This window comes from Embiotoca jacksoni, unplaced genomic scaffold (assembly GCF_022577435.1).
Source record: "Embiotoca jacksoni isolate LCO1_2020_lvr unplaced genomic scaffold, fEmbJac1.0.p SCAF_49, whole genome shotgun sequence".
Lineage (NCBI taxonomy): Eukaryota > Metazoa > Chordata > Actinopteri > Embiotocidae > Embiotoca > Embiotoca jacksoni.
Genome location: NW_027185402.1, coordinates 2373591 through 2396006, shown reverse-complemented (window position 1 = coordinate 2396006; position 22416 = coordinate 2373591). Strand labels below are relative to the sequence as shown.

General features: G+C 39.2%; 1 protein-coding gene across 1 annotated transcript in view; it reads right to left on the bottom strand.

The window, feature by feature from the left end:
* LOC138210900 (phospholipid-transporting ATPase ABCA1) overlaps nt 1-22416 on the bottom strand; it is a 144752-nt gene that overhangs the window by 103693 nt on the left and 18643 nt on the right. The window contains exons 9-14 of the mRNA XM_069170271.1: nt 20280-20419; nt 19381-19497; nt 15240-15437; nt 11250-11455; nt 10270-10446; nt 2628-2850 (exon numbers count right to left, since the gene is read on the bottom strand). Of these exons, the coding sequence (XP_069026372.1) occupies nt 2628-2850; nt 10270-10446; nt 11250-11455; nt 15240-15437; nt 19381-19497; nt 20280-20419 (1061 nt within the window). The remainder of the gene's footprint in view (nt 1-2627; nt 2851-10269; nt 10447-11249; nt 11456-15239; nt 15438-19380; nt 19498-20279; nt 20420-22416) is intronic.

The window sequence follows — 22416 nt, the reverse complement described above, 5'->3', positions numbered from 1 at the left end:
CAAAGCAGTAAAGTTATGAGCCACAAGACCAAAACAATGAGCTCAAAGATGCTAAAACACTTTGTAGTACGGAAGAGAGGAGGAGTAATCTTTTTCACATTCAATCAGTGTAATCTTCATTACTCTAATTGCTATACACAGTGCATGGATTTACAACATGCTTTATCCTTTTGCTGAAAAGATTTTCGAATACAGATTTGTTAGTTGTTAAATTCAATATCCCATACATAAAAAATGTATGAGAGCAAATTACTGTTTAAAACATCCTCTGTATCTAAATTCTTAATAAATTTAGTAACTGTAATGGCATCATACTATTCAAGTACAAGTACTTAAAAACTGTCTTTAGCACTTGAGTGAACATAATGTTCTAGCAATGGCTTGATAAGGTCTCATTTGATGTATTTTTCATCTTGTGTGCATGAGTGATTAATAAGATGTGAATAGCTGTTCCATTCGTTTGTAGTTTTTTTTGTTTTCTTTTTTAGGTCTCGATGTTGAGCACAAACAAATTAATCAAATTTTAATCACCAAGCGCAAACATGACAAAACATCTGGAAGGTGTTTTCAACAAGAGCCTACTGTTTGGGTGAGTAAATGGAGTATTGATCGTCACTGATCAGTGGCAGTTTTTGTACAGACAATCTTGTTTGAAGCAGGAGCCGACTGTGGAAACAGAGTAAATATATCCGCCTCAGTGCATAACAGTAAATACATTACCTCCTCCATAATGGAAGAGAAAACAAGTGTAAAATGACAGAAGACTCAGGTGCAGATGACAAAACTGGTTGTTGTCACACCTAATCCAGATACAGCCTTACGATAATGACCATTTGATTTGCTATTATTATTAATGCGCTGAAAATGGCTGTGAAATTATCATTTAGAACAGGGCCTGTGATCTGAATACGCATCCTGCTTGCAGTTGTTCCTCCAAGGCACTGCGCTAACTCAATTTATTGTTATTAATGTTTACAAATTGTTGATGGCTTGCAAACACATTAAGCTGATGGGGAATTACATTTCACCCAGCTGTTCAAATATCACTTTATATTTACCAGCAGCATTTTCCAATTAAACTGCAAGAATTGATTAGGTCCACCTAAAAAAAACATCCTTTTTGATTTCATTAACAATGCATGTAAAACAAGGGGCTGTTGAAGAATGCGTTCGATCTAAAGGAGACCAAAGGCTTCCCCTATATGATGAAAATGGCTTGTGCTTATTTACTAATCAATTCTCAGGCAGAGGATGATTCCAAGAGATGAGCAAGATTACCATTACCCATTAAACTATTGCTACTACAGAGAGATCAATATATAAATAACATAACCATCTATATGTAGAGTATTTAGACATCTGCTAAACAAAATAATGATCATACACATACTGTAAATAACTACTGTTAGAAATTATTTAGCCTCTCTTCTAGGAACAATACAGACTTATTCCAATGATTGACGATGTTCGACATATCAGATAACTGGACGTACATTATCCATGACGATAAACTCTGGTTCTTTCTTATTGTTCACCCTGTGTGTACATTATGCCAGTTTGATGGCTGGTGAAACATTAGATACAGTATGAAGAAATACTGTTAAATAATTAAACTAACCTAACAGTGCTTTCACTAGTATTCTTACAAATTATTCCTGAGGAATACAGCTTTGTTTTCGTAAACCCGGGAAAAATACAGGCCAAATATGAATCATATTTGTTCTGGTTGGTCTCAGCAGTTAATGTATCAGAGGCGTATATTTCAAAAAGAAATTCAGAACAGCAAATGCTATTTCAGCACACACACCAGGACCTCTCTTTGAACATGGTATACAACTATTGCCTTTACTTAATGGTTATTGCCCTGAAAATTAGATTGAACATAATGGAAAATAGTGCGCAGTGTTCCGGTGGCAAAAGATAATACATTTTCACTGCAATCATGGAAATACAGTACCAAACATTCACTTCTGAAATTACAAAACAGAAGCCATTTCAATTACATCCTGCAATTAAAGGAAACAAAGGAAACTACAAGAGGCGTGATTTTAATTTGACCAAACTGTAGTTTCGGTTGCATGCTTAATTAATTAGCCCGAGAAGGCTGATTTAAATAATCACAGTTGATGATTGGAGTCTGTGGTCGATAATTGGGTATGATTATAAAAATAGCAACAACACCAAAACACAAAGCACAAACAATTCCCTGACCTAAGGGACCCGTGAGAGCTTAGGAGTACTTGTTTGGGTGCATTTTGTCAGAGGTTTATTTTTCTGGTCCTGCTGCATTTGATGAGCTTTAGTGGACTTTGTTATGAGTGTTAATTTGCTTTTAAGAGAAATTAGGGTCAGAGTTAGCTCTTAAATAAAATTAATTTCATAGACAACAATGCTACAAATCTCTACAAAAACACACTGGCAAAGCACTGCAAAATTATACGTACAATTTTGTTGTTGGAGAAAACAAAATAAAGTGTTATGCATACAAGGAAAACTATGTGTGCAAAAAAAAAAAAAAAAAATCCGCAAATACTCCCATCTGGTGTAGATTTACAGCAATGTGATTAACGTCGTGTTCTATGCTTTGTGTTTTGGTACGTTCCACTGAGCGACTCTCTTCTACTGACCTTAATCATGACACTTAAAAGCACGCATGGAACTGTGAACAGAACTATGTTCTCTGTGAACCTTGCCGACCAGAGGGCGCCGTTCTGAATGCCAACAGCGCGCAGCACCTCCTTCAGCCGGAGTTCCTTCTCCAGCACCAGGTCTTTGATGGTCATGCACACGGTGTACATGAAGGCCAGCACCAGGAACATGGGGAGCATGCCGCCAACGCTCTGTACGAAGCTGGTTGTAGAGGAGAGCAATCAGAAAGATCAAGACTGGAATGTTCACAAAGGGAGTGGATGATGACACAATGGTGATACAGCGGCAGCGCGTGGTTTTAATCCGGTCCACGTGTGTGCATATATACACTGTGGATGTTGGATACTCAGTGAAAGGCCTAAAAGTAAACTGCAGATACATAAACCCATATATACAATCTGAGATGTGACTGTCCAATGAAAGGACCCTTTTTGAATCCATTTCTTGTGCTAAACAACGAATGGCAAATCAAAAGATCAAGACTGACTGAAAATGAAAATAACTTGTCGTAGTACGAAATCTAACAAAAAGAGAAACAGCTTTTTACACGTGTACTCAATTTTAAAGGTCGTCTTTTCCAATTGTTGAGTAAAAGGAAATAAAAACCCTGAAAATCATGAGGGATAATCTCCGTTGCATTCATGAATTCAACCACTTTGAGGTGTTATCATTTTTACGCTGAGCTAACCTTTGTAAACCCGGTGCATCAGCTCAATCGAGCGTTTAGTGCTTCACTTCATGCCAGAGATGATGTATGATTTAATGCCGTTACGACACAATAAGGCGATATTAAACTGGCTTCATAATGCCACCAAAATGCCATGTCAATATCTTCACCGCCAATATAATAGTGCTTCCTTTGCTTTATTAGACAGTGAAGGAGAGATATGGAATAGGTTTTGACAAAGTATAGATTCTACAGATCACTTGTGCTTGCGTTTCCATAAATACCGGCGATATAATGCAAGCAAAGTACCGTTCAACACAAATGAATGAACGCTAGAGAACAAAGTTAATATGCAGTAATTTGTAGAACGAAGCTCTTCTTTCAAGCAATTTACCAAAAACAATTGATCAAAGTACACTTCCAGTACATTTGCATGAAATTAATTTCTCCTGTAATTCTGGACATGTTTATTTTTAAAGCCTTACTGAATCCCTGCCAAGTGGGACCGGTTCACTCAAACATCTACTCTCCTTAATTGCTCGTTAGCTCAGTGTAAATGCTTTTTAGTTTCTGAAGGTGATTTTGCATCAGTTATTTGTTTTTTCTCTTATTTTCATTTCTTCCCAGATATCTAATCCTCTTTATAAAAGTATTTACTTCCCTCCTTTTAATACCTTAATGGAGCAGCTTTTTGTTTTAGTGCATAACTTGATATTTAAAGTTAAAGGACAAAACAAAAAAAAACATTTGCATTTACAGAAAAGTCCCTTCATTTTTAGTTTCAATCTATGCAAAAAAATTGTTTTGTTCAGTCAATCCCCCGATGATGGACATACTGGACAGTCGTGCCAACACAACAAAGAGATTAAGTTAGTTGCACCATGGAGGAACTCCAGTTACACGAGAAGCTGAATGAAAGAGAGACACTTGTTTCCGAGGACACTTGCGCTGCCCCCGTGGGACGGATCGCTTTCAAACGAGGTCTTGAAAGCCGCAGGAAAGGATTGGTTGACGCGGCGTTTCTAAAACTTCGGACGCAGAGCAACTAAAACCAAAAATCCCACACAAGGATACATAAAAAAAAAAAGCATTGCTTCTTTGAACCCGGAAATTCAAACCACAGAGTCCATACACTTCAACAAACATCTAAATGACACATTAGCACCTTTTCTAGGGAGGTGAGCAGCCTCGAGCAGCGTGTGCATCTAGCTGAATACTTATTCTGGTATTATCTGCTCCACATACTACCCTAACATCTCTGTAACAGCTGACAGCCTGTGTGAGTTAACTCCTTCTGTGACTTCTAGCACCGGAGGGGAAGGGATCAGTCATGCACACCGTGTCTGACACTGACAACCTTGCCACCAGATGCTCTTGAATTATACATTCGCTGATCGATCAAAGGTGCTTAAGTAATAGAACTCCAGGCGGGTCTGTGTTACGGGGCTTCAGTTACATTGGCAGGCTGACCTAAATTTAGGAAAGCTGGAAGACCGATTTCTCAGTAAATCGAGAGATAGTAGAGCACAGCCTCCCCAGAGGTTGGCGTACTATGCTGAAAAAATAAATAAATAAAAAAAAGTCTCCCGTCTCAGTTTGAGCAAATATGCCAGTTCTTTGGCTTTAAATGAGAATTATTTTGTTGCTGGTACAAATAATTTTTCTCCTGTAATGGAGAAAATGTTCCATATACATGTGTGTTTTCAGTTTCTATCAAAGAGCAAGATCACATCTACAAAATAAAGTATACATGCATTCAACTTGGACATTACATTTATCCCAAAGAGTTTAAACTGTTTTTTTGTTTTCAAGTTAATAGAAACCAGCCAAACATTTGGTTGAAAAAAATATGAGGGCTGAAAGCTGCCAATTGTAACGTAGTTATTTCATTAGCTCTCGCTTTAAATATTAACAGACTTATGAAACCAAGACACATTTTTCAACTGGTCTATTCTTAAAAGAAAAATAATCTATCTATATTCTTTAACATCAAACTGAAGACAAGGTAGGCTGCTGTTATCTGTTGTTCCTGAGGTAAGACAAAGATGTTTGGCTTTGTAGTAGACAGTGCAGTATGTTCACCGAGTTATAGTCCAGACTGGAAGGATTTGGACAGTTAAACATTTCTTTCGTTCCTCAACCAATAAATTAATGGACACTATGTTGTCGTGCTCGAAGCTGAACTGATGGAGCAGGTTTTAGTCATGCCCTTAGCTTAAATCATCCTTCCCTCATTTCCCGTCTCCCTGTCTCTGCCCAGAGAACCCCCGCCCAGCAGGACGCCGCCACCACCCTGCTGTTTCAACATACAGACGGTATCAGCCAGGTGAGCAGCAGCGCCTGTGTTCGCCAGTTCTGCCCCGAGTGTTTCATTTCTGTCTCATTAGACCAGAGAATCTCTTTCCTAATGCCTTCAGAGTCCTTTCATTGTCGGCAAATTCAAAGAGGGACGTTATTTGCCTTTAACTCAAGAGTGGCTTGCTCCTAGCTGCTCCGCCATAAAGGCCTGATTGATGGAGTGCTGCGAGAGATGGTTGTAATTCCGGCAATACACTCCATTCGAGTGACCACTGGGTTCTCGACCAAGTCCGTTCATGTTCGGTTACTCAGTTTGGTGTAACAGCTAACTCTAAGACAAGTCTGGGTGGTTTGAATTTTTCCTTCGAGGCCACTGTGCACTGAAATATGTCTAAATAGTTTCATATCCTTTCCCTGATCTGTGCCTCACATTTCATCACAGAGAAGTCCACAGAGAGTTCCTTCGACTTCATGGTTTGGTTTTTGTTCTGACTTGCAGTGGGGATTAATGGGATGTCTGCCTTTCTAATCTGCAGGTCGTAGGTATTGCCACAACAAAGAGTCTGAATATTGTTGTAAATGCAAGTTTTAGTTTTTTGATTTTTAATAAATTTGCTAGAATTTCTCGTGATGTTTTCTCTTTGCTATAATTGGTGGGCAAATAAGTGCTTTCTAAATCTACTGTATTTGTGACAGTAGATGATTTACAGCATTTTACAAATAAGTCGGACTAAAATTTTCAATTAGGCATCAAATGAGAATCTTTAGAAGTGGTTCAAACTAAGAGCGGCAACATACATTTTTGAAGACTAAAATGTTATTTCACTAAGTTCTGATGAGTTTGGATGAATGCTTTTAAGATAAGAGATTAAAGAAAGACATGGAGCAGGGTTTTATGTAGCTCATAGTGACAGATAAATTCTCCAAATTTATAAAAGCTGTTTACAAAAACATTCAATTATTACTGACTATTCAGAAAAGATAAACCGAAGGTCACCTTCATGTTTTAAAACTTTTCACTGCACATGTTTACTTTGGATTCTGTTGAAGTGTTGAAAATAACTCGTGTACCTTCTTTTTTTTCTTTTTGCGCTGAATCAAAAAATGATGTGACACAAAGAGCAACAATTTCTGCCTCCTTTTCAGTTAAAAGGCTATACAGGAGCAGCCAAAGTCTTCACCCACTTCATCTTTACCTGCTTAGAAAGCATGAATACTGCAGCATCTGCCACCGGGCCTCTATCTGATGCTACAAAATGCCAGGTCTTAAAAAGAGTCACACAGGACCTAACCGATAAACAAAGTCGTTAAGCACATCTCTTAATGTGGACTCGGCATTAATCAGCATGCCAGTGGGCTGCACACTCTGGCTTTGCATTCTGACCATTTAACATAAAAATAATGACCATGTGCAAAAATATAGTAACCAAGTATCACGGTGTGTGAATGTTTTATAAGAGTCATATATGTCTTTGGGCCTCTTGTTGCCTGGAAGTAGGGACAAACTATTTTTTTGAAGGCGGGTATTACAGTATTACTTTTTCATCCGTGGCTACGAAAGTTTTTTATTTTTATGTACAGGGATTCAATTGGGGAATATTTGCTGATGCTATTAATACACTATGTCACTACACAGAGCAGAAGCACTACAAAACATAAAACAAAACATCAACAGCTGATTTTTTTGCTTGTTGATGAGCTTCAGATGTTTTAATTATGCTTGTTTTGTTTTTTTGCCACTCTAACAGTGCACACACGCCCTGCAGGCCTCTATTATCCAACATCAAGCCCATGTGAATGTGAAAGACCTACTGATGGGGGAGCAGAGCCTCAGGATCCAAAACAAGACATGCCTGTGATTCAGGAGCGTGCGGTGGCGCAGAGGCCGCTGATAAAGGACCAGTTTATGTGCTATCAGGCCCCGCGGGGGTCAAGCTTTATCCAACGCTGTCATCGCAGGCCTGTGCACAGTGTGAATACAGAGACAGCGGGAGCCAATACAGTTTGGTTATCTGAGGTTCAAAATGCCAACAGGGTCAGCTGTGGTTGAAGTAGCCAAGATTTGCTGGTAGGTCACGGCGCAAAAGATTTGAGGAGCAATTCAGGCACACAAAAAAGAAATTATTTCTACGGCATGCTGGATGATGAGTGTTGAGGTCAGTGCAGATAATACGAGCATGTTAGCTGAAGTTTATCAGTGAAGAAGGCAAAATTGTTTGTGCAAGATAGAAAGGAATGGAACAAAGATTTTTTTTTTTGAAAAAGACAACGAATATAAGGTCTCAGAAAATATCTGTGTGGCAACAGTTTCTTTTGTTTTGGTCAAATTATTTTCTGCTGGGGAAATTCTTCATGACAAACGCAATTAAATAAATGTCGTAAAAGTAATTAAATGACCTCCAAATTCCACAAAATGAACTATATTCAGCTAAAATCTGTTATATTCTTCATGTAGCACTGTGACCCTTCAACATGTTCATTTTATGTGGCCAAAAGTTTTTTCTGTCCATACATTATATACATATATATACACTTCATCTCATAGTTCCCAGGTGGAGAGCATTACATTCTTAATGGAACATATAAAACTATGCAAGCGTTGATGGTTTTTAATTACATTTAAAGTCCAATTTTTTTTCTAAAATGGGAAACGACAAGAGCAGACGACAGACATCTTCTTCTGAATGCACAATGTCGTTTCCTTCTCTTTTTTTTTCCCTCGGCAACACAGAGTTCCAGATGAAAATAATTACCAGCAAAGTCCTTCCCCATCAGGCCTCTCTGTGTTTTAGCACATCTTCCTTTGTGTGATTTCACTCTCAATTATTTATGAATGAAAAAGCAGTTTTCAAGTCTTAATAATTTATTAGAAATGCCCGAATGTCTCGGCAAGCGAAAGAGTAAATGGTGGAGGGACTGAGGGTATTGCTGTGCGTTATGGTTTCTATTTATCTACTGTAATTATTAATCCTTTGTTTTAGGAAGCTGGGCACTGAGGCAATGAGGCTGGCGTGAGCAAATAAGCTGTACCGTGACGATCTAATTTCAGATCCTTATCGCAATGATGAGTTGTAAATGATAACAAAAAAGGAAATTGTGCCTCTAAAAGTGCCTTACGAGCACATAAAGGAATCTGGAGCTAAATTTGAGTTGTTACTGAAGTAGAAAAAAAAACTGGTATGATAAGAAAAGGCACAAAAAGTCACCAGTGGACATGTCAGTCATCTTCCCACTGCCGTGTGTGTATTCTCTAATGTATAGAGGCAATATTTAGTTGAGCTTTCCTCCGATTGGTACCTCTAAAACAATCCTGTTGCCTGGCATTTCAAACCGACTGCACCCACTTAGGCAGTTAAAACAAGTATGAAATAGAAGTATTAAACTTGGTTTATTAAATCAGCTGAAAAACTAAGTTCAAACCAGCATTTAATCTTCTAGCCACTGTGTGAATATAAATCCGGGGGAAATATTAACTTTATAGTAAATAGAAACCCCATGTGATGAAAGCCAAATCAATAAAGCTACTTTGAATGTGCTTTTCATGACACCAACGCCCTTTTGTTTCCGATGCCTCCACAATGAACATGTAGTTTAAGGGCATTCTTATTCCAAGCTTGCACCTGAACAACAGCATGCTTGTAGATATTTCAGCCCAAACTGCATCTTCAATATCAAGTCAGCCTTTTCCTGTGTTGGTTCAACCCCCCGTTCCCCGGAAGGTTGATTCACTGTAAATTCGGTGCTATCCAAAGCACATAATATTTTAAAATTAGATCCCTAATCTCTGGAACTGTGTTTTTCCCACGGGTGGTGAATATTTTGTGTTTACTAAAAGCGTGTTTGTGTGTGTGTGTGTGTGTGTGTGTGTGTGGGAGGGGGGGGTTGTATTGTGTTGTTGTACTTAAATCTCTATGGTAATTATCTTTTCTCTTGATGGCATCACTGGGCTTTTCCTTTATTAATGGAGATCATAATGTTGTGTGGATGGGTGTAATTTCCCAGACTCTGAGGAAATCTAGGTTGTGGAAGATTCAGTGTGATACCACATCATCTGTGTCCCTAAGTGAATGATCTAACATGATAGAAGCCTGTGCTATCAGTGGATACCGTAGAGTATGCAAAACACAGATGGGGGGATGCTATCAATCTTTGCCCGCCGGGTACTCTATAGTCACTTTGTTGAGAATGAAATACAAGCAGGAAAGGGACTCTGAGTGGTTGCTTTAATAATTCAACATCCACCAACTATTCATGAATTTCCTGTGGTTTGACTAAAATCAATAGTTTTGGCCAGCTCTTTCCTTCTCACTGCCTTTATTTATTTCCTGTTCTGGTATTGACCCTGAATTTACTTGAGATTTGTATTATTTACGACTAACAATGACATTATTGAGAGAGTTACCTTTCTTAGTCCTTCAATTGTGATCAGGGAAGAGCACAAGAGCAACACAGATATTAAAAACTTAGACCAATAAGAGGAAGCGTCATTCCCCAGCGATATTTGAAAGGGCCCGGGTGACCGGTGAGACCATACCTCAACTATGTGTTGCCGTTGAGCGGCAAACCCCCCAGAGTGAGCAGAAACATATTGCTGTTGTACCTCCTTCCTCTTCGTCTAATCACAGTCTGACAGGGAAGAAGCTTTTTGTACTCACACATCATCCACGTAGCACGGATACGGCATTTGCTGGGCAAAAACGCCCAGCGGTTGGGTCTTTGATGTTTGCACTCGTATAATGCCGTGGTCCATCATATCCTGCAGGTAGGCGAAGCCTCCCCATATATAGCGCAGGTCGTTAAAGGAGTTGTCTCGAGCTCCGGGAGACCAAAACCTTATTAAAAGAAGACAGACCATGATGTGTCTTAGCAAAGGGCAAGTAAGCTCTAACCAGAACAGTCAGAAATACTACCAGTGTCATAAGTATTTCAGAGGTCATATGGACAGACAGTAAACTTTAAAAGACTAAAGACCACCTGATCCTTCAGTAAGAAAAAAGAAGAAGAAAAAAAAGGACAATACAGCCAAGCATTTTCTTACAGTAAATTTGCATTTAGAGTATTATCCAGAGGGATATCCTAACCTTGACAAAAATGTCAGAATCTGATACTCTGAAATTGTAGCAATGTATTAATGCCCAACACATCATTGTAACCAGTGGCTGCCTTTCTTGCATCAAGGTGTGAGCTGTGACTCTGACTTAATCTGACTGAGATCCCAAGAACACTACACCCGAGGCCTGTCAATCAAACTAGACAAGCCCCAAACATACTTCTCTTTGAAGTGTAATATCTAATTAATTTTAGTTTTTTTTTCTTCCCGGATGGACCGCCAAGACACTGATCAGAAGTACATTTAGCAAATGACACCGTAATGACTTGAAAAACACAAATTGATTTTGTATTTCATGACAGAAGTTGAATGGGAGTCTATGGAGTCAGTGGCTCTCAGAGGGATTGCGCACTGGCCTTACTTTTCAGACCCGGAAGCTGCACAACTTTTATAAAGAGTCTGTGCTTTGGGCTCATATTTAACATGTAAACATAATGTCCTCTGAGCTAGCTCTCACCAAGGCAATTCAAGGTATCCTAACAGTCCTTTATCAGTATTCAACAGAGACTAAGTTGTGTTACTTACGTTTCTTTGACTTTGTTGGTGCGCTCTGCTTCGTCGATGTCCATGCGGATTTTGTACTTGACATAAGGAGGGGGGTGGCTGGAGTTCGGCTGGAGATTTTCAAAAATAACACTGGCCCAGAACGTATCGTTTTTCAGATGCTCCAAGGCTTTGTTCACCAGCTGGACTTCACTGGGGGCTGCCTCAAACTTATTGAGGTCCAAACACTGTCGACAAAGATAGAGGTATCAACAAAATGTCTTACTTCTCTATAATCCTCATATTGGTAAAGTAAATCATTCTCTTTTATAGAAACTTTTAGTAGTCACAAAAAAAAAGGAATAAAAGAGAGGCAGGCATGAATTCACTGGCAGAGCAGCAGATGGATATTAGGCACAAAAAAAAGAAAAAAAAAGTGTATCACTCAGCTATTGACTAAACCACAGAGAGTAGGTCCAAATTATCTGGAGCTGCCAGGGGGTGGGGAATGTTTTGGGCTTCAGCAGAGACAAGCAAATGAGATACAGCCTTGCTCGCACTCCCCTGTTCTGTTGCCTTGTCCCCCTGTTTCATGAGACGATAATGAGCTAGCCATCCTGGGAGGCAGTCACACCTGACAGCTGTCCACACATGTCGGTGCTGCAATAGTTTTATCGTTTCTCCCCCCGGAGTCTGGATTCTATATCAAGCTATGGTGGGAAACAAATATCACAGCAACACCATTTGCCAGTGCATACTTGCGAGGATATGAGAGCTGTAAAGAGTTACATGAGCCCAAAGTTTGGACAAGTGCTGATAGAAATACAGGGAAGAAAATGTTCCACATAGTCCTGGTAACAGAGGCTACATGCTAACCACGACACAATTTGGCTAACTGAAGGATAACAGATGTTTATTTAATCATATTTGTAGGAACAATGTTTTTCCGTTCAGGTATATTTAAATTAAGCGTTCACAAACGCCAATCTATGTTTATTGTGGTATGTAGCGTGGATATCAGTGCAACTCTTTGTCCTTACAAGTCCCACCAGCTAAGATGTCCCTAGAAGGGTTAGAGAAACCATGTTTTAATCATTCTGGGCTTTTTCACTGACCACTGGACCAGCGGCTGATGCTGAGCAATCTTACACCAACAATCCGACTCCAGCTCTGGAATGAGAAACGGCCCCCACTAATAGCTTGGCAATCTCATCTTGGCCTAATTCAGTGAGGCAGCACATGCCGGTGCTGCTGACTCATATATACTGTTGATGCCAGTATTAAAATGAGTGGAGCCCCATGATACATATAAACATATGACAGGTTACTGACATTGTGCTGGTCAAGAGGCCACATTTTGTAAAATGCAATAAAAACAAGAACTCTTTCAAATTATTTTAACTGACAAAAGTAGAAAAATAAGTTTTCCAACCAAAGTATTTGTAATTTGCTAAAATAAACAAATTGTGAATTTGATGCCTGCAACACACACTCGCAAGGTTGTGACAAAGGAAAAATAGGAGTGAAACGTTTATAGAATATTGAAGTTGCACCAGTTAGAAACATTTCACTGAGAGCAGGTGAGACGGTGAAAGGGGAAGGTATAACGATGAGCATAAAAGGTTCATCCACTAAAGGATCTGTCTATGCGAGCAAAGATAGGTCCTGGCTCACCACTTTGTGCCCTACTATGTGAGAAAAGGTCGTAGACACACAGTACACGTGCTTGAGTGGCCTGCCTGCAGCCCAGATCTGTCTCCCACTGCAAACGTATGAAGAGGAGAATCGGAGAGCAGCTGAAATCTAGTATCATACAGGAATGGGCAAATATTCCACTTGCTAAAAACTGCAACCATTAGTATCCTCAGTTCCCAAAGGACTGAAAGGAGTAATCCAAAGGAAAGGTGATCCAAGACGGTGCTGAACATACCCCGTGACCTTTTTTTTATGTCTTGCAAGCATCAAATTGCAAATTTGGTCAGCAAAAGCATTGGGAATCTTTATTTGTTTTGCTTTTGTCAGTTAATTAAAAGTTTAAGAGAATTAAATGATCTCATTCATTAGCCTTCCATTTTCTCTACTTATCTATCAAATCATTAGACAGTTTAGAAATGAAATAAAATGCAGTTTGTGGCTCCAATTTGTGCCATTGCAGAGATGCAGCCTGACTCTTCGATGTTTATGCCGGTAGTGGCACCACAGAGAAAAGTCATGGCAATTATAAAATGACCACAAATCTTCAGGCTTTGATCTGGAGCTCATAACTTGCTCTCACCGATTATTATCTTAAGGATACAAATTCCTAATTTGTGAGCACACATCATCGTGGCGTCAACCTCCTCTATGTCTTCTATGTGCAGATTTGACAGTTGTTAGTCTGTTTTTCTCGGTGTATGCTGCAGCAATCAGTTTGCTGTAACAAGGGCTTGTTATTCACTATGCAGAGGCAAAAACCAGTGAGCAAAAACTTAATTAATATCAGGATAAATAATGTTATTCCTTAGATGGACGAGGTCTTTGTCTATCAGATTAGTTCTGATAAATTGAAATTATATTATTTTGATTTTCTGTTTAGCAAATAAGTATGTAGAGTGTATTACCGTGGAACTACTTTATGCTGTATTATTAGCCTGAAGGCTATGACACCTGTTTATATTGTCGATGCTCAACGTACAGACTCATCAACCCTGGATTGAAACAACATATTTCTCTAAACATGTATACATCCAAACAAGAAAATACCAGAGTAAAGGATGTTTGATAACTGCCCCTATGCTGATATTTATTTAGAGAATTGCAGTTTCCATTAGGGCAGAAAATAGGTTGCAAGGAGTTGGTATTTCATTGGGCGAACCCGAGGGCCCGACCTGCCATCCTACTTGCCTGTGGATTGATGCTATGTGTGTGAATGTGAGGGTGGGCTTTGTACACGTGTTTGATCACGCAATGTTGAGAAAGAACGTTTTTGCTGCAAACTGTGCCACAAGCAATATATCACTGTCAGCTATGTGTGTGTCCTGACTCAGAGGCACCACTCTGTTTGATGCCAATTCACATTCACTGTAGTCTGACCCACGACTATATTTCTTTAACATTATCATGGAAGGAATGTAGTGACAGATCTTCCCGTGTTCGTTAAGTCAAGGATATTAAAGTTTAATGAACAAAAGATCAAAGTCTTTGTCTGGTTATTCTCCAAAAACACAAAAGCTCAGTGAATGAGCAAGAAGAAAGGATGCAGCCTTGATTTAGGTTCGAACAAAAGCAGAGCATGGATAGCGCGACAAAAGAGCTAAGAAACAAACAAAAAAAAGCACTGTGCTAAACATGGACACATTGTGCCTCAGATGCAAAGCACCCTGTAGCACCTCTGTGATGTTCTGCTACAGCTGTGTGACAGTTGTGAACAGAAAGATACAGGAGTGATTTAAAATAAAGAAGCAATCATATCAGCAATAAAAGCGTTTTGCCAGATAACCATCTCTGGGTAAAAATGTGTGTGTTAATTAAATGGCCGACACTGCAAACTGTTAACATTTCATGAGTGGGAAAATACCATTGATACAATAAAATAGTCATCTATATTTAAGGTATATGATGCTCCTACAAATGCTCGGGTTGGTTAAAGTGAGGTCATCCGCATCACGCTTTTAGCAAACTAATAACCCAGAAAAGAAAGATGATACAAATCATTTTTATGGAAAGACAGTTTTGTTTGAGCATTTTAAAGGTCAGACAGCTCTTTATAACAGTGACTCCAGCCAAAGAACCCACACGGGTAATATCAGGTAAACCGAATAAATAGCAGAGGCAAAGGCTCAGTGGCAAAGAACAGCAGTGGAAGGGCACAAAATATATGTGTTGCCAATTTCCCATTGTAGTGAGAAAACCATGTTTAAAAGAAAACTTAAATGTCAGACAACAACCTTATTTTATTTTATTAATTAAATTTGACTGAAGAGGTCACACAGCCCTGTGGTGCAGGAGTGAGGTGGAAGTCAGGGTTTGTGAGGTGTTGAATGAATGACTTACACCGAGGAATTTGGAGAGAAGCTTCAGGATTTGGGTAGCGGCGTTGTAAACACCCCGCCAGTCATAGGCTGGCATGCTGGGAGGACGATCTTCTGGAGGGCCGTTGTACAGGAAGTTGGCCAGCAGCTTGGCCGTCCATCCTGTGCCGCTGAGACGCTGGTTGAGGAGAGCAGCAAACACAGGATTCGCCAGCAAAGCCTGATTAGGAAGGCAAAAAAAAAAAAAAAAAAAGGGTTGATTTAAAGTTACAAAGGGTACTTGTTAGGGGTTAAAAAAATGGAAGTGGTATGAAAGCATATGAATAGTAATGAGGATCAAATGGCTTTAAAACCAGATTTTATAAGAAAAGGCAGGCAGGGGTTCAGCTTTGCTCGGTGGTGGAGCTTACATTCATTTTTCAGCAGGATTAGTGTTAAGATAGATGGCAGTGTTGTACTTGTGGCTCTAACATGCACATCAATGATTGTCACGGGCAAGAAGTGCTCGGTCACTCACTCGATGTGCACAAACACACAAAACATACGTACATTTGCATGATACAGACATACATTGATACCCGGAGTGATAATCAATGCAAATACAAACTCCTGCCAGTAAACACACACAAAAAAACACACACACACAAAAAAAAACACACACACACGCAATAACACACAAACAACAGATCCATGTACAAAAATAGAAATATGTAGTCTCATCTGGATTAAGCTGCAATATCTCTAATCGTGCAACAGAGTAGTCAAGGTGATGTGTTGATCAGGGAGCAAATTTAACCTTGCTGTGGTAGTAATGCCCCACTTACCGCAAACATCGTTGTTTGTTTTAAGATCCTCATACAATAAGAGCTTAGAATAATAATGCAGTTGTTCTTCTACCTGTTGGTTTCAATGTGTTGGCCTCCTTTTAGCAGCCACAACTATCCCCGTTTCCTGTTGCCCTAAAATTACCACCCGAGTAATGATATGAAACTGTTCCTGTAATGACAGTGTTAACGCGTAAACCACAGTGGAACACTGATAATTTACCTGTCATGTACACAGTTAAAGGTGAAAAGTCTACTAAAACCCACAAAGATAATAAGTAATTTAAATGTATTAAATATATTTGTAAATGTAGCTCTTGAAATTCACATTTTAAAGTGGACAATATTGAACCCTGACTTTTGAACAGGAAAAGGACGACGCCTGTAAATTGAACATGAGGCGTCTACAGTGTGAAGATTGAGATTCAGATATATTCTGGCCACTGTGCTCTGTGGCATTTCAGTGTCAACACTTCTGATGATATTCTGCTCAACCTAAGGACAAAGTGTCAAATTAAGTAATCTTTATGCTGTGTGTGACCTTTGAAAAGATCAGCGGATCTGTTTTTAGGGGTGCTGCATTAAGGACGTGACCCATCAAAAACGTGTGGATTTTAAAAATCTTAAGTCATTTTGAACAGAAGGATTTTGGCAGAATGACCGCAGCTGTTAAACCAGCTCGGTCATTAAAATCTTCATCTGACTACTACTGCATGAAGTAGAAGTATTATTTATGCAAGCACTGAGAGCAAATTTCTCGCAGTGGAATCAAAACAAATCAAGTTTGTAAGTAAAAATATGTGGACTGAGGGTACAATTATTTTGATTGCACACAAATTATTCTTCATAGTTTTGGTCACAGACTTTAGAATTTTTCTTGTGTCACAAAGTTTTGGTCGCAAATCAAACCTTGTTTGGTTGCGAGTTGAGTTGGACATAATGGGCCATTGTTAGGAATTCAAATTATTTTATTCCAAATCATTTTATTGTCAGTCCATATATTTTTTGATTAAAACCTTGATTTTTGATTACAGTGCAAGGAATTTGTTTTAAAACTGTTTTATATGCTCGCATAGAAAAGACACAAAAGTACATTCATACTTTTGCATGTGATTAAAGGTGTAACCCGCCAATGTTTAATGGCATTTGAACCAAACAGATGCAAATAGACTTTCCATTTGTTGGTCATGTGCTGAATGGAAGTATTTGCAATGGGAGGGACATGGCGAAATTAATTTGTTTATCTTGGAGAGGGAGACTTACTTGCAATCAAAATAATGTTATTCTCAGTCCATATATTTGTTTATCTTTAAAAACAAGCGGTATTATCAGTAGTAGTATCTATTGAGTTTTCTCACTGTAAATGTGGCAACTGTAAATCTTTTGTCCAGATTCAGGATTTCGATTAAATCATCAAATCTATTGTTCATCTCTCGTTTCTCTGAAAAAGGAGCAGCTCCAACATGCAGCATTAAATTGAACTTGTTGCCACAGTAACTGCAGGTGTCACAGAATCAACCAGGACTGAAATCTTTAGGGTTACAACTTGAACTGAGGTTGAAAGAGTCGCCGCCTCGAACATATTTCTCGACCACTTTAATTTCCAAGTTATTTCGGAGAATATGCTGACAGTACAGTGCGTCCTTCTGTTCATCTCCACACCCTAAATCTTCCATCTCAAACGTAGTTGTGGTGGTGATGGTAATTGGTCCATCAACGTAAAACGTGTCTGCGACCTTGAAGGACCTCCGAAGATGACAAACCTCTGAAGCCACCAGCTTCGTAGCGAGAGGTGGAGAGAGAGGGAGTCGGGCAGGGAGAAAATGAAGACAAAGGAGGATTGCTGGTCCATTTGTGTAAAGGTTAGGGCTAGGGTAATGAATACCCCAGCTATATGGAGCTCCCGATGCCTGCTTCCCTCCAGCTGCCTATAAGCTCATTTGGAGTGACACTGGAGTAATGTCTGTGTCAAGGAAATACGGCAAGAGGCAAAGAGGGAGGGGAGAGGGAGAGAGAGAGAGAGAAGTGGTGGCGAAGAGTCCATGTCCTTTACTTCTATAGATAATCCTTTCTGCCAGGATGAAAATTATCCTGCACTTATCCATAATTACTTTTCTCCCTCAGTCTCCATATCCAACAGAAGGTGCAACAAATTGATACACTCAGCATGTACTGTATGTTCCCACCTGCAGCATATAGGATACTCATCCTTAAAATTCTTTACATTTTTGGAGAAAAATTGCAAATTTTACTGTAAGAATCAGAATAAGGATTTTCGGTAGAACTTCACTCATAAATTGCTGCATTTTTCTGCTGCAAAATAACAGCGGAGGAGGTTGTTTTTAGCTGCTGCTCATGTGAAGAGAACGGTTGTGTATTTTTTGGTTTAAAATATACACAACAGTTCTCTTCAGACTTATATCACATTCTATTTATAGATTACATACACAATACTTATATTCTGTACAACATACCATTTTTTGTTTGTATTATATTATATTGTATTTTAATTCTTTTGTACTCATCTTTTTTACTACCTGTATCCTTAAGCTGCTTCGACGACTGCATTTCATCGCGGTGGGATTAATATTATATTGTTTTATTTGATCTAATAATCCACACTTTTAAAATAAAATCAGAGAACGATAAGTTGTTTTTTTTAAAGCTTGTGGGTCAAATCCTTTCAACCTACTTTCACTTAACTGGATTGTTGCAAATTCTCTAGCAAGTTACCCACTAAACAGCTATTATATCTAGTAGTTACTAAATGTAAACACTAAGTAAGAACTACATAAGAACTCATTTTTGTGGTGCAACGTCAAGGATATTACCACTTGAATTTTGTTATGAGTAAAGTAACACTTAGAAAACACCCACATTATAACCAATTACAAGGCCAAGTTTTTATTTATGAACAGCGAGCCGAGGAACCTAATCTGCCCAACCAAAAATATAAACCAGCACATTTTTACTAATTAACGTGTTATTGTTAATTAGTGAGCTTTAGTGCTGCTGTTTGGTGGACTTTTACCTCTGGAAAGAACCAGGATAGCCGTCTCCTGCTGTTGTCAGTTTTTACGCGAAGCTAACAGAGTGTCGTATTGACCTGAACTGCAGACGTGAACAAGCTTCTCAAAATGTTTGACTTCCCTTTAAAACTTGTGCAGGTATTTTATTTGCAAGTCAAGTGTGGCATTTTTGGATTTCTGCAAAAACAAAAAATAAGACTATGACTTTTTCCCTACAAACTGGAGACTAACTTTTTGTGAAAACAAATAAAAAATGAGCTCCAGTGATTCAGGTCATTCTGTTACAGTGTTTCTTGGTGCAGATTCTCACCCGCATTGTGTTGACTTGAGTGCTGTTTTGTAGGAAATCCCGGACCTTTGGCCCGAGTTCATCCCACGAATCAGCGAGCTCTTTTAACATGGCCAAGCTGTTGAATGTGCTATTTGCCTGAAACAAAAAAAGGAAACGAAAACAATATTTAACAGCACATTATCTCACCTTCCGCCGACTGAAAGCATACCCGCTGAGCCCACTATTCTCTCGGAGCCAAAACAGACATGAAAGTACTCCACATCTGCACTTTGAGCTGATCCCCGGAGGAACTCATCACATTGTAACACCGCAGTACCCCGTGGTGATGAATGTAAATGGGCTTATTTACCCCTGAACATTGACTTGTAAACAATCTGACTGTGTCTGGTGTGAAGAGGGCCTCCTGCGTCAGCACCGGGCTGCTCGCTGTGATGTCGGCAGGTTTTGCTTATACTCATTATGCATTCGCAATGCAAAATTCGCACTGCATGTCTGTTGTTTGTTTTGCTTATGCCGTTATCAAAATGATGTTAATCTCTCGGAGAAATGTCACGTCACAGAAAAAAACAAACCCTGGCTTCCATGAACAGACCTACTCGCTAAATATTGTTTCATCTTCCTTTTCTACCTTGTGCAAGAAAGTGGGACATGTTTTTAATTTTTTTTTACAATTCCCACACTGACAGTATCCTCCCACTGATACCTGTAATTAGCCTGATCCCGTGCATACAGGGTAATTCAATATATACACACATTCAAAAAATAATTTAAACAGAAACAGACTTGGCTTCTGGCTTTCTCTGAAAATATGACATCTGAAAACTTAAAAGTGACATTGGCAGGGTAGTCAGCTTCGTTCCAAGTGCATGAAAAGTCAGTGTGGATGTAAACACATTACATTTTTCCTCTAAACCTACTTCTTTCACCAAGAGGCGAGCAGCAGGTGAATCAGGTGTGTAGAGGACTTTCCCTTGCAATAATGGCTTGAAGGTGCTCCAAATGGAGCGGAGACCAGGTGTGCCCTCCAGGGTGTCGACGAGAGTCTGACAAAAAGCATCTACAGAAGGGAAGAGGTAAAGGAGGGAAGACAGGGAAAGTCAATTCAAGACCCAAAAAAAAAAAAAGAAAAAGCACCTCTAAATTTCTAAATCCTGTGGGCATACTATATATAGGTTCTTTCATGGGACACGAGGAAAGAGGGGAAACAAGCTGTTTGATGAAACACCCGAGCAGTAAACATGTTCAATATTGTACATGAGCTTGGAATTCATATGGGGTTGGTTACCATAACAACTCCTATCAATACTGTCAGTGAGAAAAAAAATTAACATAGTTTGAGTCTTGTAAAATCCATTTGATTTTTTAATTTCATAATAATTACTAAGCACAAACTTTAAAAAAAATAATTTGGAGCCATTCAGACAAATATATCACTAATATAACATGTTCAATAGTAATATTCTGACTCTGCAGGTCTGTCCACGGAGAGAAAGAGAAAGACAACTTCATGAAGTAGAAATCAGAAAATCAAACCACAGTCATGTGAACTGTTGCAGCAAGGGTTGATTATACTGAGCTGACACAAAATAAATGCAATTGAAGAAGGGACAAATTTGACATTACAGCACACAGCATGTGATAAAGAGCAGATTCACACCATGGGGACATCATTGACGCAATCACTGCACTTCAGAACAGAACTGCTCCTAATGGCTCCTCCTCGCCGAGCCTTGATTAAGGTTTGTCCATTTTAGTTGACGCAATCATGACTAGTAGGTTTACATAAGTGTTGCGGTGTGCATCGATCGCTTTGCAACACTTTTAGAAGTCGCTTAAACCGACACAACTGACAGCACCATCCTCCACTTATTTTCAGAGCAGACCAATTTCAAGTGTTTAGTCAGTTTATTACAGCAAATTGTTGGGAGAGGCATGTAATACCTGCTTTTACAGGAGTCATGGGGACTGACAATGACTTTGCAACACAGTGAGATCAGACATGTCATCTTAACTTTTTTTTTTTTACACTCATAAAAAAACATTTGTCAATGTTTACAGCTGGTTTTACTGCTGCAGCCTTGCTTTTATATATATTTTTTTTATTTTTTTTAATCTTACTTCACATCTATGTGACGTCCACTCCCCGTCATTAAATACTTGCTTTCCCATCAATATTTAACCAAGTAGCTGGGGGGAAAAAAACAAAAACTAAAATTTGAGGAATTGTTATACTGTTAGGGAGAAACTTCTGCTGATACAGCTTTTTTTTTTTCTTACAGTTTGTTGTGAGGAAACTTTACCAACTAATTCTATATGTTCAAACATGCCATTGATCCTGCCTCCATGGAGGGGGGCACAATTATTTCCTGGAAATTGTTCTACCCGTGTTTTTCAAATAAAAAGCTTTAACGAACTGGATATTGGCTACTTTATTGGGACAACTTTGCAGCAAAAAAGTTGCCGACCGGATGTATTTATAAATAAGTTGTCATGTATTACTTAAAAACACACAAACAGGCAGAGGAAAAGACATAAGTCAAGAGTTCAGACACGAGTACATAAGGGAAAACTGTGAGGAGAGGAAAAAAGTCAATATGCTCAGCAGCAGTAGGCTCATTACTAATTTAACTGATCTGCCAATGTGAATATTGCCAGAGTGGGAGAGTGCTGAATAAGTTACATGAGGATCTGCGCTGCAAGCAATAGATCCCGGAGTGGTTGGATAGCTTGTTCTCAGGCTGTGCCCGGCTTGTTCCGAATGTAAATATGCGGGTCTTGTCGTGTGGTACTTCATCATACAGTTTACCAATTTGGTGTATGGTCCGTCAGTCAATGTGGCCCTCTGTCTTCCTGAGCTGTTGCTAACTGTCCCTTTTGATCTGACACCTGTCATTACAACAAGTGCTTTCTGTCGCCCTCTTTCATTTTTTCCCCTGTCAAGACTGCAACCGGACCTCAAACCTGTCTCTTGTCGTCTCACCAGGGCAACCATTCCCCCCCCCCCCCCGCATCGGGGAGATTTTAGCGGCCATTTTCAGCGCAATTAAACGTTAG